The sequence below is a fragment of the Lottia gigantea genome (genome assembly GCF_000327385.1).
Source record: "Lottia gigantea unplaced genomic scaffold LOTGIsca_46, whole genome shotgun sequence".
Lineage (NCBI taxonomy): Eukaryota > Metazoa > Mollusca > Gastropoda > Lottiidae > Lottia > Lottia gigantea.
The window spans coordinates 1,042,734-1,059,187 of NW_008709614.1; the positions used below are offsets into that span (position 1 = coordinate 1,042,734).

At 31.7% G+C, this 16,454-nt stretch overlaps 2 protein-coding genes across 2 annotated transcripts; both read right to left on the reverse strand.

The window, feature by feature from the left end:
- Nucleotides 1-1,983: 1,983 nt before the first annotated feature.
- Nucleotides 1,984-3,399, reverse strand: LOTGIDRAFT_164617 (hypothetical protein; the record flags this gene model as incomplete). The annotated part of the gene is made up of 3 exons (XM_009061147.1): nucleotides 1,984-2,134; nucleotides 2,337-2,533; nucleotides 3,367-3,399. Coding segments are annotated over 3 exons (381 nt in total), but the record flags the coding sequence as incomplete, so codon positions are not given.
- An 8,122-nt stretch (nucleotides 3,400-11,521) lies between these two features.
- LOTGIDRAFT_164618 (hypothetical protein) lies at nucleotides 11,522-13,834 on the reverse strand (the record flags this gene model as incomplete). Its single annotated transcript, XM_009061148.1, has 4 exons — nucleotides 11,522-12,636; nucleotides 12,853-12,879; nucleotides 13,268-13,567; nucleotides 13,813-13,834. 4 exons carry the CDS (start codon nucleotides 13,832-13,834, stop codon nucleotides 11,522-11,524), a joined length of 1,464 nt encoding a protein of 487 aa, XP_009059396.1.
- Between the last annotated feature and the right edge of the window lie 2,620 nt (nucleotides 13,835-16,454).

Here is a 16,454-nt window from a genome sequence, read left to right on the forward strand (position 1 = left end):
AATTTTAAATGTGACAATTCTGCTTTCCCAATGTTCAATTGAGGCCAGAATTGGAACCAATGAAATCTAATCAAACCTGTCCAATTGAGTACCACCCATTACTGCAACCATTTCACTGATTAGTAAACTTTATTCTTCATGTTTTATACATTCCTGGTTATTACATCACATTCTTTCTCTACTGTACCGCTCTAATTCAGCCTTGTTTTCCTAACTATATCTACCATAATACTTACTGAACAAAACAAATCAGTTTTACCTTCAACAATATTAGACAATCTATCCCTTTCTCTCTCTAGTTCACCACGCTGTTTTAACATGTCCATTTTTAAATTGGTTACATCCACTTTAGATTTATGGCTGATTTCATCAGTTCTATTTGATAACACCATGTTCTCTTTCTCCAAATCATGTATTCTACTAGTTAATTTACTGTGTTCTTCTGTGGCTTGTGAGATTTCTCTTAATAGAGATTCACTTTGTTTCTTTAGTGATTCTCTTTCAGCCTACAATAAAAGATAAGACAATTATAAAGACACATATCAAATTAGGTCTAGATTAAAAACAAAAAGTTCCATAAAAGAGCTCATGATATAAAAGATATTCTAGGTATACTCAATATGAAATGTAAATATAAATTTCTGAATCTAAATCGAAGTAAATTGATTGACCTTTGATGTCTTACAGATTGCACAAAATTTCTTATGTATCAAACAGTCACAAAATGATAAAGAAATCCAAAACTGCTTGACACTGACACAAACTAACAGTTAACCTAACCATCCTAAAAATTAACAAGTCTGTAACTATACAGGTTACTAACCTCTAATGCTTTAATAACACCAACGTTTTCTGATAATTGTTTAGATTGAATACGAGAAACACTGTCAGAATCTAGACCAATCTTTTCACGTTGAGATCTAATTTCTTCTAGCTCTGTTAATAAACCCTTAATCTTCAAATGTAACTGAGCATTCTCTCTTTGTAACACTCTCACTTTCTGTGTATCTTGTGAACACTCTGTTTGAACACGTGTTATGGTGTTCTCTCTCTCTTTACGTAGATTGGAAACCTGTGAAAAAAATATTTACACGTATTCCTGTTCTTTATTAAATGTCAATTAACTTATGAACATAAATATAAACTGAAATGAAGATGAATTGAGAATACTGAGTTCCATATTAGAGATTTTTTTGCTATTAAGCAATCAATAGAGAAAATTGAATAATGCCATATTTCATAGTGCTGATACATTAAGGTGAATTGATACATTGCAATAAGATATGTCATGATAAGCTTATCTTACATGACACGATAGCCAATAATCAACATTAGCTCTAATTCATGTCCAAGTTTAATCATATACTAGATAACCATGTAAGATTTTCTTAATTTCTTTACACAGAATTTTAACCCCCTGCAAGTGTCTTCTGTTGAATTGTGACTAGTTGCTTGTCAACAGTAACTGGTTCCTTTTAAAATCTCAAGACCCTTAAAAACCAAGTCAATAAACTTACCTCCACTTCACATTGTAATTTCACTTCCTCTAAAATTCTCTGATGTTCCAACTTTTCATGTTCATATTCAGATTTAACAAAAGACAATTCATATCTAAGTTTATTTTCATTGGCTTGATGATTTTCTATTTCTTGTTCTTGAGTTTGATATTTTTCTCTGTAAGTCACCTCTAAATCTTCTATAACTTGCATCTTCAATATTTCTAGTCTTTGTGGTGATATAATCTAAAATACAAACATCAAATATTTTAAAAATTATTCAACTAAACATCAAAAAACCAAGGATCCAGTAATATAATGTTATGTCAAATTACTTAAAAGATGAAAATGTACCGGTACAAAAAAAAAAATTTATATTAACAGCATCCATTCTGGATCATTCCAAAAAATGAATTTTCAGATTAGCTTCAGCTTATATGACATAAAAGGTAAATCTTTGATTTACATATATTCCAGGAAAATTAACCTTAGATTTTAAATCTTCTATTTCTGCAACTTTGTCTGCTAATTCTTGTCTTGTTTGATCATACATAGTTTTATACTTTTCTTGTACAATTCTACTCTCTTCAATAGTTGTTCGAACTTCATTCTGTAACTGCCAATATTCTTCTTGTAATCTAACAAAATAAAATAGATACATAGGCTCTATACTAAGAATTAGAATTGTTATTTTCTTATAATTGTTGAGTATAATTATTCAATTGGAGATCATCAGTTGCAAGGTTTTTGGAAAATTATTTGCTTCCATGTAGTAAAGAGTTCAAAGAAAGAACTGAATATATTGGAGAACATAGCCTACTAAGCTTCGACATTCCTGACCTGGAGTGTTCTGTTTTTAACTGCTGATAATTTGTTTTATGTTGTTCACTTCTCATGCGCTCATCAGCCAACAATTTCTGTAATTCTGTTTCTTGAGTTAATCTGGGTAGTTGATTTGATAATGATGTATTCATGGCACCGACACCAGAGGCAGACATAATGTAACTTGTACTAGCTGCCATTTTCAGCTTTTCAACCTATTAAACAGTAGTAGATGTTAAAAACAATAAATGAGATTGTAATTTTAATTTTCCAATGTAAAACTAGTAATTTAATTGAAAGCTAACTTAATTCATACTGCCAGACTTAAATAAACCACACTATACACACTAAACTCTCATGGAATTTGAAAGGACCGGCAAATTTCTAACATGTCCAAACACGGTCAACCATGAAAAATAATCCGAACTGAAACTAAAAAGAGGAAATTAAGATTTCTCACTCGACTTCGCGTTTCCTCTGTATTCATACATGCATATAGGAAAATTTTGAAGTCCTGGTGCTCTAATAACTTACCATGAACTGATCTCGGAATAATTTTGTCAATCAATTATTAAAATATTCATTAATTTAGATTTTATCAGTCATAATCATCACAGAATTTTGCTTTCAAACTTGACAACAGAATGCTACGCACGCTCAGCATTAATTTCCGGTGTGGATAAGAGTTATCTGTCCTTGACTAAACATCAAAATGACATCAATTTTACGGAATATAACGAAATAGCCTACAGAACAGCGAGAGTTAAAATCGGTTCCTAAAACTCTATGGTAGCATTCAGGTTTTTATTTTCAAAAGAAAACTACCAAAACTGAAACACATGGCAAATATCCTTTCAATAATTAGAAAGTATCCCACTACACTTAGCCTATATCGTTGATATCATTCTAGGCCTATATATAAACATAAGAAAAGGGTAGCCAAAAACTTAATTACGTTGAATTTGAAGAAATTTTTAAGAAAGTAACGTTAATTTGATTTGGGGCAAAAATACACGGCATGACCAGTAGAGATTAACTTCCTACCTACCTGACGGTCATATTCTTGTAACATATTTTCCATTTTGTTTGAGCTGTGCTTTTGATAGACACAATATCTTAGATTCAGAATAATTTCCGAGTTATACTGGCGTGAAAATATGAAATGATTATAACACTTAATTCGTTATAGTTTAAACCATTATCTATCATACTCCAAATGACATTATGACAATCCAATAACATTAATTACATTCTATTCAATTTGTTCACGTTTTTAAATCCTAAAGTATATCGTCACCTTAGTTGTCGTATTATCTAAAAAAAAAAAAAAAAACTCTTAGAAATCTACGTAAATGATAGTTATACATGAAGAGTGCCTTAAATGACTGACTATATTTCAATGGTAATGAACGTGATGGTAATGATTATGTTCAACGCGTGATCGACATTGTCCATTAAATCTACAGACACCAGAAATAATGGAACGAATTTTTCTTTTTTACATTTTGTTTTCTAATCCTTACATACTAAAAGAAAGAAATTGGCCCAAATGAATATTATATAATGTAGCATGTTCTTTACGGTTCTTCAAAATAACAAAATGAATTTATTTCCTGGACAATTCGTAACAGACCTCAACTAAAACCAATGGGAGTAACATATAGATCTACTCAATTTTAAATAAAATACGATATTATTTATTAATTTTGTCGCCCACTATCATTTAAACTATTCAAGATTTTTGGTGTGCCAAGCAGTCACTCAGATGTTTTTGACATGGACGCTTTTCAAGACAATTGCGACAAATTGAACATTTTGCCCGAGTTGCGTTCATGGGCAATTATTTCTCATCCAACCTTGTAAATATTTGCAACATGCATTTTTATAACATATCGGTATATTTATATTATATTGTTTATTTTTTAGTACATCGTGAAAGATTTTATTTTACAAATAAAATGAATGGAGTTTACGTCCTATTCTTCCACAAAGGCTACAGGAAATTCTATAAAAGCGGGAAATGGGGTGAGAAGTAGAAATCAGTGATAATGATTATAACTAATGAACTGTAAACCCCCAGGTGTAGTAAACGACAATTTATTCCGTGTCCATAGAAATACAATGAGTACCATAATCATAGCCACTGTATATCAGAAATACAGCATTGGTAACCAATTTAAACAATAGTGGATCAATACAATAGCACGGGCACTGGAGCAAGTTCTGCAAAAAGCTCCTTACTGGGGATTTCCTGTGCCTGTGATAGTTTTGTGAAGAGTAGAACTATGAAAGAACTCGCGACAATGTTTTAAAATATTGAACATCGTCGCTTTAACTGCAGAGTAATGTAAATAGGGTGGTTTAGTGTAGCGTACATTTATAACATTGATGTATATTTATAATAATCCTAATTGATGACAAGCTCGGGTGACTGGAAATTTACAGAACATCAATAATATAGTCTTTTCAGATTTTTTTAAGAACCTTACATTATGGCAGGTCACCCTTCGGTCGCCAAGATCAAACACCTGCCTTGGAAATCAATGATCAGATATGTCAGATAATATGTTCACATAAGTTATAATATAATATCTTAGAATTTTTTCCTTTTTTCCGCTATTCTCTACTTAGTAAACATTATCCTACCATCTTCTGCATATAATGATTTATGAAGAACGAATAATTCGGCTAAAGCACTGTGTTGGCCATATAAATAAGATACACTATAATCTGACCGTGTACGTAATCGTCCCCATATTATAATCCATGTTACAGTCTAATTAACATTAGACCCAACTTTCGTTTCTGTTTTTTCTTCATTAGTTTTTATTTTTTAGTATAGCCACTTCACAGTACAGTAGGGTCTAACGATCGGTGTATTGAACATTCGTCAAATTAACCTTTTGACCTAACCTTGCTTAAACCAATCAAATTAAACTGGGTAAATTCGGAACATTCACTGAAGACGTGTTTTTTGCTTCCACTTTCAGTGCAAATACACCTTTTGATCGCGTCACAAAACGCCAATATTTACCTAACTTCTGTTCGTATTTTATTAGTTTCGTTGCGAAACTATTTTATTAGCTATTAGCTTTGTACGTAACCACTACAGTAAGGTCTAACGAAGATATCTATGGTATATCTTACTGTAGTAATTATGTACAAAGCTAATATAAATACGAACTGCAGTTAGGTTAATTAGGTTTTAATTAGACTGCCGAGATGGCGTAAATTTGATTTGACTCCTGTCGTAAGATCCTACCATGAAGTGGCTATACTAAAAATAAAAACCAATAAAAAAAGTTGGGTCTAATTTCAATTAGACTGAATCCTTGTCAGTCCATAGTCAAATACGTTAAGACGTAAATAAAAACCGCCCATCACTAGACTTTGGATGACCCATAACTAAATTGAAGGGTGATACATGGCACATGATGAAGGATCTGCGCTTTCACGCTATAACCTTAAAGTTCGCATTTCGGTCGATAAACCGTAGTATCGGCTTCCATTGAAATGCCTAACCCTCCTATTTTGTACCTAACCAACTCAAAAAGCTTTTTCTCTTTAATAAATTTGATTGGCTCTGAAAAGTGCCGTTTTTATAGTTGTGGATCTTAATGTCTCAGTGTCTAATGTAGGAATGAAGTGGTTTATTGGGAACTGGAATCGTTGGAAATATCTGAAAGGCTGATGTCTTCTAAGTCTACTAGTGCCCGAATCTGGTTCCGTAAAATCAAAATCTTTTCAGCCTTGATCCTGGCATATTCGTAATAAGTGTTCCTTACTCCTTCAATACTGGACATTCGTAACCTGATATTGTACCGAAATGCTCGTAAACCATCTCTTTTTGCTCGGTCATAGCGGACTTGTTGTTCTTGTAGGCGGTTGTTCAACAGGACTACTTGTTCACAGGCTCTTCGGAATCGGAATTCAGTTTCAGATAAGGTGAAATGTAGCTTAGAAATTTCATCCATCATAGTCGTGCAAAAAAATGTAGATTTCTTATAGTCGATGAATCTGGAATGAAATCTGATGAATTGACATCTTCTCGGTAGGTATTTATAGGTATGGTACATTATGACATTTTCCCCTCGTCTGCCATGGCACAATGACATGAGGTGTATTGCTCTTATCTTAACAACTATCATCTTTTTACACGGTCGTTGATTGTCTCTTTGTTTTTTAATCATATCATTTGACAACTAGCCTAATGTAATCAGCAATCGACACTTTTATAATCACCTTTACTTATCTTGTTAATCTTTAATCCATCAGTTAATCTGTGATAACATTATAGACGATACAGCATTCACAAAGTATCTATATGACCCGAATTTGTAGTTTTTAAAGATAATTTTGCAAAATACCAGTAATGACCAAAAGAAGTTATAGGAAGTCGAGTTACACTTACCGTGTGAAAAATGTATTTTTAAATGAAATTAAGAACACGAAATAAGAAATATTTTCCGTCTTTTGAATAGTGATGGCAACACAAAGCCTGACACTAGTCAACAAACTCTGGATTCCACCGTATCTAGTTACCCTTACATTCATGCAAACATACAAACCAAAACTCGAAAATAGGATAACAAAGTTTTTGCCTGAGAGAAATCACAAACCAGACATATAACCTGCAAGTTAAAATACCCCCAAGGTGAGCACCTGCTAGGTGAGCACATTATAATTTATTTCATGCTGAATGTTACAAAACCCAACAGACATCAACTTTACCTTAAATCCATCACCAATATTACAAGATGTTACCTGTCCAGACCAACGCTTTAAAATCTTTACCTTACAAATGCATGCACCAAAAAAAAGAAATTAAAGAAGAAGAGTCGTCCTTAATCCCCAGTCCTACTATAGATCTGACCATTGGCGAAAGAAAAAGTGGACAATCTCAATGCTTAGCAATATACGCAGAATCTTTGTCATGCTTCTGCGGTCAAATTGCGATGAAATTACAGACAGAAAATAGAAATTTTTGCCGGTAACTTGGTGGACCGTTTGCGACAATTTTCATTTAATAACCCTTTACTTTTAGCAACAAAACGGCGGAGTATTGGCAGGTCGGGGATACTATTTTGTTGCTCGGTTATGGCACTGTCGTCGATTGATTGATTGATTGTGAAACATAGCGTGATTGGTCACATATTGGAGCCCGAGCGTTGAAAACAAATCTTTTACAGTTTGAATCTGCGACCAGTTTTAGGATCCCGTAAACACAAAATGTTTTCAAACCTATTTGTCTTTGCTGTGGAGATAGCCGCGAGCAAGCATACCACCACGCAAGTAAAAGGGCAAAAGAAGCAGCAGTAAAAAGTCTGCAAATTTGGAGACCACATTTCTCCAACCACCCCCAGTGTTGGGCATCACATGCAATTCTTCTTGAAATCCCCTCATTAGCCTGACACTTCTCTTACTAGCTTGGATATGCTGTTGTATGATACTCTGAATAAGTAAGCAAGGCTGTCATATGAATTCCCGGTTGTTATAGATGCAAAGTAAGTCCTGGATGATGGGGAACACGAAATGTGTAGAGATCTTTTTAATTCTGAGAGTAAGACGGTCTACAATCTGATGGAACAGGAGAACAAGGCCAGGGAGATGTGGATGCTGCAACAGCCAGAGAGAAAAGTAGGACAAACCTCACACCAATACATGTATCTACAAAATAGGCCATTTGTTGTCAATGAATGGATGCACTCGTATATGACCTTTTAATCTATTTGTAATATTTGTAAATCTATTAAAGGTGGAGGGTTTTCAATGAGTGTACACATGCGCATTAAAAGCATCTGGTCACAACTATCACTTATAGTTCTGATATCGACATGTCGCCATCGCATTACCTTTGTTATACATCGCCAATCTTGGTCATGGTCAGCAGGTCTATCGCAGATTATCGGCGAACATCGCAGAACTGTCGCCTAATATTAAGCGGATCTTTGAAGAATCATCTAGGTTTCAAATTTAAAGAGACTGCTTCGCTTTTTTATACGACCACGTGCCAATGTGGACGTATATTGCCATCGCCCCTGTCCGTCGGATGTATTTGGGTTATTAATATTAATTTTCTGACAGCTGCCAGTGGGCGTATGTTACCTTGCCTGGTAAGCTATCTTCTACAATTCCGAATTTATGGGTATGAGCTCTTTGTTTATTCCGACTGCCATGGTTCTAGTATAACAAGAGCGAATTTTCAGTCGTCGATATGCTTAAGTCAATAACATCCAAGGATAGGCTGCATTGTTTTTTTTATTTTACTTTTTAAGAGAAGATAGTGGACCTCAGCAGTATAACGCCCACCACGGCATGCGGATGGTAAATTTTCAAGATTTTGGGTCAAGGGCAATAACTCTGCTTCTAACGGTCGAAAATAGCTCAAATTCGAACTTGATCTTCGTTTTATGAATATGTATACATATACCGAATTTCATTTGATTCCATCAAAGAATGTAGTTTTTAGAGAGTTTACAAGCAAATGTCGACGGACGGACCGACCGACGGACGGACAGGGCTGCCGACAATATGTTATGTCCACATAGAGAGATGTTGTGGTATAAAAATGAGATATAAAGGCTCTGTGGACGATCACGGTAAAGCACTGGGTTGTTTTTTTTTCATAGCTCCTTATGACAGTTTGAAACTAGTCATCACCTCTATAAGCATCTTCACAATGTCAAGCTATTACGAATTTCGTCTTTTCCTAATACCTAGACATTGTGAAGTGGCATTGTGACATTGTATTAGTAGCTTACTGTGGCTGACTGAAACGGGACTTAACCAATTTACTGGTGAATCTTTTAGTTGTAAAAAAGGTATAACTTTCCATGTGGTAAAAACATAAAACAACATCATATTCGAAACTTTTTAATGGATAATGGAAGGCCTCTCCAAAGTACAATTAAATCCATTTAATTTTTCAAAATTATTCTATATCATTGAACAATCTCTTTTCACTCAGAAACCATAATTAAATTGGACTAATGAAATAAATTATGCAAAAACATGTATTACTGATTTTGAAATAATGTGCTAGAGAAATTTCGAATGTCATGGTCCACTAAGGCAGTTTACAAAACGATTTTCTACAAAATGCTAAAAAAAAACAAACAAAAAATTGGTCTACAGGAATTAGATATTTTACTTACATCTTCACAATTCTGGTCTTTCAAATCATGAACATCACTAATAGGAAAATATCAATCTCAATTCAACATTTTAAGGTTTTTTTCATTTCCAAGATTAAGACAGAGATGTGGAGAATTTGTAAAAGCATTACAGGCTCAAAAAAAAACAAAGACTAATATGAATTTTAAAATATATTGTTCATTACATAAAAAGTTTATTTTCACTCTTTACCTTGCAGGGTTTTACAGAAAAAACTGTGAAGATGAAGTTAAATTCGGAATGCAAGGACTGCAAATGAAATGTAAAATAAAAGCTTGATATGAGATGAAGATATCAGAAATAAAAATATATTTTTTCACACATACTAGCATTAAGATTTGCTTTAAAAGTAGGATAACACACAAATAATAGTGGGGTACATTCATTCTTTTGTTTCTAGCCAACATATTTTGATTCTGAATTATGCCACTTTTTATATTTATCTAATCTATTTGAATAATAAATGCCCTAATATAACAATTAAAACTTGCTATTTAATTTTCAGCAAGAAACATAAAACCCATATGCTTTGTCTAGAAATAATAATAAATAACACTAACAAGTCTAGATATCTTACATCACTCAAAATAATAATTATAATAAGTCATCAGGGTGCTATTAAAATAATAATTATAGACTGATATGGGTAATATCTGATATAGAACATGATATGTTATATATGCACCAAAATCTTTCCTTGATAATACTGTCTAAAGTCACATTTAACCAGATATTCTCCCTGTTTTGAATTTTGTAAAACTGCAATAGGTGCCCAAAAGGATACAACCTTATCATCATATAGTATTATCTTAATAGAACCCTTGACTGATAACAAAGTCTTATATACACTACTATACAAAACTGGTTATCTACAATAACTTAGCATCAATTATACAATAATCAATCATAATAATAAACTTATTCATTTACAAATGCTAAATAACATTCATACATTCTGTTTACAGTAATTAGTTAAAATCTTTCAGAAAATGTATATTAGCAAATTACTGAACCATTTTCGAAAAGAAATATTAGCTAGATAAGAAATAACAAAAAATTGTTAAAAAAATATGCCTTCCTTTGGTACACAGATCATTGTAATGTCATTCTTGGTTTTTTCATTCAAAACATAAATCATCTTTACACAAACAGTATTTTTTGCTAAAGTTTGTTATTCTAAACTGATTTACATAGTCTCTTCTGGATAAGTACAAACAGTAATGTACATGGTACATTAAAACATTGTAACAGCTGTACATTCAACATTTGTTAACTTTTTTTCTGTTATTGCACCTATCATATCCATTTATAGCACTTTTATTGATAATTATTCAGTATTAGTCAAAACAACAAAATCAATAAACTAATTTAAAGTGATCAAAAATTTCATCATTGGTTTTGCCTATGTAATAGATAATGCCAATATTATACCAAACAATTAAGTGCAATGAGTCTTGAATAATCTTGCAGGATTTTTCAATATAGTGTAAAAGCAAGACTTACTCGTGCATTTTTTTTATAGTGAATCGGGAATACTTCCCTCTTTCCAAAACATAACTCATAAAAGTCTGATTATATAAACCTACATTCATTTGAAATGCAGGAACACAGATTGATCAGCTATAAAAACACAGTATTCTGTCATTGATGTTGATGAATATAAAATAGAAGGTGGACTGGACAATGATTCACAACATATCACATTTCAGCAGAAAACATATTGGACGAAAACATACAGTTTAAAAATTGATATCCAAAAATATAATGTTCTTTTCTATCAATCACACTCAGAGACAAACTGATAGTTTCTCAGATTTTCATCCAAAATTTCAAATTTTTTGCTAAGCAATAAAATCCAAAGCGAAATCTGTATCAATACAATAATTATATAAGAATTCAACAAGATAATAGAGATTGTAAAAGCTTATATTACTTGTTTCAACTTATAATAGCTGTAACTGATAGTGAAATGCTTAAGGTGAACTGAAATTTTGAAATATTGGAATAAAGGTTGGGTTTGAAGAACTTAATTATGATAGTTCTTCACGTACTTTGGTAAATTGGTCTTCATCAATCACAGTAGAAAATTCTATTCCAGGTACTGCCATTTGTATCTGCATATCATTTTTTAATAGAATTCTATACAGATCTGACTGTACCTTGCCTTCTTTATAGTCCCTTTCTAGTTCTGTTAACTGTTTAACAGATGTACAAATATTACAAATATAAACTGAACTTCCATCAGTACCACTCTCGAAAAATAACGTTCCTCTATCACATTCGAAATATTTCATTATAGCTTCCTGCATAGCTCTTAATTCAAATAAAGCACAAAACTCAGTTAATTTTTCCTCGAAAACTTTCCCTTCAATCTTCCATTTTTCACACATTTCCACACCTTTAGGTGTACGATTGTTATTAGTGTTTATTTTCTTGGTGGGTGTTTGGGTACGGCGCGGAGATGAATTTTCATCTTGAATTCTAAGTTCAATTGATTCATTCTGATTATCATACTGCATTATTAAAGGTACAACATTTTCTTTGTATCTTACATTACGTTTTGAATCATTTCTATTGTTTTTATAACCCACAATGTCAGTCTGTAATTCTTTACGTGGACTGCCACTGTTTCTACGTTGATCATACGAGGTACTACTTAAAGGTTCCTCTCCTCTAAGATATGACACTCTATTTTGTTGTTCCCTATTTGAATTCTTTGGTGGACGTTTTTCAACAATCTGATGCTCGGCACATTTTTCAGGATATTCCAACATTCTACTTGCTTCAGGCTCTTTAGATTTTTGTTTTTTCTTAACATCTTTTTCAGACATTTTCTTTTTTTCAGTTCTTATCTCATATTTTTTCTCTTTTCTCTTTTTTGGTCGACAAAACATTGGAAAACACATACACCAACAACTCTTTTTAGCAGGAATTTCATCCTCATCATCTTTTCTGTAGGAATATTCCAGGATTTTCCGCGATCTAGACACACTGTCAATATTGTCTAACATTAGCATATTCTCGTATGATTTATGAAGTTTTTGAGGCGTATCAGAAGCAACACAATATCTATTTCTTTCAGGAGAATCTGTTTTTGGCACCAGTAACTTGAGTGATTTGATACCTATCTTTATTTTAACCTCACCTATAAATGACAATAAAGATTATTTAAAAATAATTCTAATCAATACCCAATATTTATGTTGCATACTTAAATTGGAAAGTTTCATACTTTCTGAATATCTTTGAGGCTTTGCCATTGCAATACAATAGTACCATATTCTAATCTAGAATGTATTCTAATCAGGAATATATTCTAGTATAATATTTTTTCTGTATTTAACAAACGAGAATTACATACCTTTGTGGCGTGGTTTATCCCAATAACCTATAATGACAAAATAAATAAAATATTAATTAATAAAATTAACAAGAGTTGCCTCCCTTGTAATACAATGATATTTCTGTCTTCATCTATTGATGTTTTATTCTTGCCTTACATTTCCACAAAGCATGCCATCGACAAAAATAATCTTTTGTTTACATCATTAAAGAGCCCCACTCTTTCACAGCTTGACGTTTTTGATAGATCCAGTTTACTTAATTAAATAATCAAAAATTTCCAACTGTAAGGACATTTCTAGAAACCCTTCCTAATTTTCTCCTTCTCCTGCAGAAAATTACAAAAAGTCACCTCTTATTTATGAAAAACTAGCTTGGTGTTTTCCATATCTGTAAATAACAGAAATTAAATCTCTAAGTACAATATGACATACCTGTTGCTGGTATAATTCGTTGACTAGTATCAATAGTACTGGCAAGTTTATGTTGACCAGATTGTCGTAAAGCATTAATAAACAGTGCTCTTGCTGTACCGCCATTATCATCAAGATGTTGGAGTAGAGCAGAGTTACGTCCAAGTTTTGTATCTTCATTGCAGATTCCATCAACAACGTCAGTATTTAAAACACCATGTTGTAGCAGGTAGTCGAAAACAGGTTCAGTATCTAGAGTTTCTACAAGGTCATTATTGGTGCTTAGTTGCTCTGTGAGCATGACGCTTGAACTATCATGACCTGGAAAGAAAAATCAACACATTGCTTATCTGGACTAATTAAAATAATCTAATGATTAACATATCTCCATTATAAATAGATCAAGTAGTCCATCTCATGATCAATGAGCGTTTCAGAGACATGTAATTAAAACCAACCAAAACGCAAAGGACAGATTTAATACTAATAATGTATATGACTAACCAAAGCACAAAGGCAGTGAAGACAAAGAGTTACATTTTAAAAACCCTCTGTTGCACAAATACCTGACATATTAGTCTTTGTCATTGTCAAATTTCATTCATCCAGAAGATAAAAGATAAAGACCTAATAACTTTTAATATCTACAATATACCTATAAGACCTATAGTCTCATACATCTAATATTAGACTACAAAAACTTGCAGTTGTATAAGTAAATTAAATGCATTATATAGTGCAGATGTATGCATATACTTTGTATATTGCAGTCATATTATTATCGTATATTGCAAACTTATTTTAAACATAGTGTTTATATAATCACCACTTATATTTTGTGCTGTTAACATTCAATAACTGTAGACTAATTCATAACTGATTTTTCTCATCAACCTAAACTTCTCAATTTTACAGATGCATAAAAATGTGACTTAAGATCTTCAAATAATTATATGATACCAGTACTCGTATAAGCTCTATATATCATAAAGTCATTCAAAACATTAAATAAATTTCAAGATGGGTTTCCTTATTTTTTAGTGTCAAATTAAGCAAACTATTTGATTAATTGGTGTTTCTAATAATATATTCTTAATCATATCATTATGTTCTTATTGCATGTAAGTTAAGATCTTTAACCAATCATAAATGTCCATATATGTACAATAAAAGACTTTTTGACCTCTCTTGATCGGTCACTCAATGGAATTCTATGGGTAATTCTCTTCTAATTTAGCTAATTATGAATAAATTATGGACATGAAGAAATACCAGTTTGTCTTACAAGTCATTAGAACACCTCTACTTTCTATTTATATAAGTATTAGCATATTCATTTTCATAAATGAAAATAAGGGAACTCATGATTAAACTGCATTTCAGTTTTTCTAGTTATCACTAAAGGTATAATGTGAAAAATATGACGTCATCCATGAAGCAAAAATCAATATTCATGATACAAGATTAAGAATCTGAATCAATCAATTGCATAAAAAATCCCACTAAGGAAAATGCCTAGTTCAAGGTCATATTCTACAAGCATTGTATCATTGTGAAGTTAAAAAATCACTCTAGAACTTAGTCTCTAGAAGGTCTTTGAACAGCTTATAATTGCACACTTACAATATTGAATTAAAACCTGCAGCAAAGGCAGACTGCCAAACTTTACACAATAAATCATTTTAGATGAAAAGATTTTCACTTTTCACAAATATAATTAACACTTGCTGCTTGACTGAGTAGAAATTATATTCAATAGATATCATTTTAATATCTATTCAATATCCATGTTTTATTACATATCATGATTCTTTATGGTAAAACTATAAATTTCATATAAACATACAGAATATACATATTAGTCAGAGCATCTTCACAATGTCAAGCTATTATGAACTATGTACTTATACCTGCAATAGTCACCTTTCTTATATCTTGTTTCTTCGCCAGGAGGTACAATCCAATCAAATCGTTGCATTCCATGATTCAAAATTATTGGCTATTATAGGTCAAGGTATAAGTACGAAATTGGTAATAACTTGACATTGTAGTGTAATCAATTCCACTTTTGATTAAAGTTCTTAACAAATTCTAAATATTGATATTTACCTCAGACAACCTTTCATAAATATCCAAATATTACAGACAAGTTATTATAAGTCTAAAACAAGATGAAAATATATTCAGTGAAAACAGATCACATGACCAGCTGAGTCAATAGAAAATATCTGACAAATCCTCTGATTTACTTCTTTCTAACTTTTTATCTTTTCTTTAGATGTAGACATCATTTGCCCTTTAATCTTTTGACATTAAAGCTTACATGACATGTTAAAATTATACCTGAGAAGATGTTGTACACTTGTTTTATTTCTGTTCAACTCAAATAAAGAAGAATTTTACATGAAACTGGTAAAAAAATATTTTTAGTAAAACCATAAGGAGTTTTGAAGTAATGGAAAAATAAATAATAAAACTTATTGCTATTAAAACTTATTGAAGTTTATTAAGAAATTCTATCAATCATCAGAAACGTTAAAATAGCTCTAGGGCTAAGATCAACATTTTCAAATGTTCAAATTTACATAATCAATACAAAATATGACAATACTCTCTTGTTGAAATTGTTGATTGTATTGAACAAATAGAGCACCGATTCAATTCTTCTTAATCAAGACATCAATTAATCATTACCTGTATTGTGGGACAGCCAATTGGAAATTTTTAATTCTGATAACTAAAAATAATATCATTATTCTGCATAATTTATTGAAATGAAGAAATTATGCTTCCCCATTTCTTTTCTGTTTGCCCAACAGAATGTACTTCTAATAAGTCTTCACAAAATTACTGTAAAACTTTTTTTAATGATCAAGAATAACTACATAAGAACAACTTTTCAATTGAAATTCCAATTTCCAAGTAGATTTACTTTTACTTAAGTTTGATAGTATAGTATAATAGCCATAAAATACAAATATAATCTTATGTGTCACAATAAGGTCAATATATTACACTTCAATACATTTCTTTCTACTTATTGACAAAAATATACCTTATTTAGCTGTCATTTTAGCCTTATTATAGCTATTTGAAGAGTTTTTCACAATCGTCTACTATAACAGCTGCTCTCTGCTTTATATGAAAATCACAAGTTACAAGACAAATATGATAATCTGGAAGTAGTGTAAACTACTCTAAAATTCAT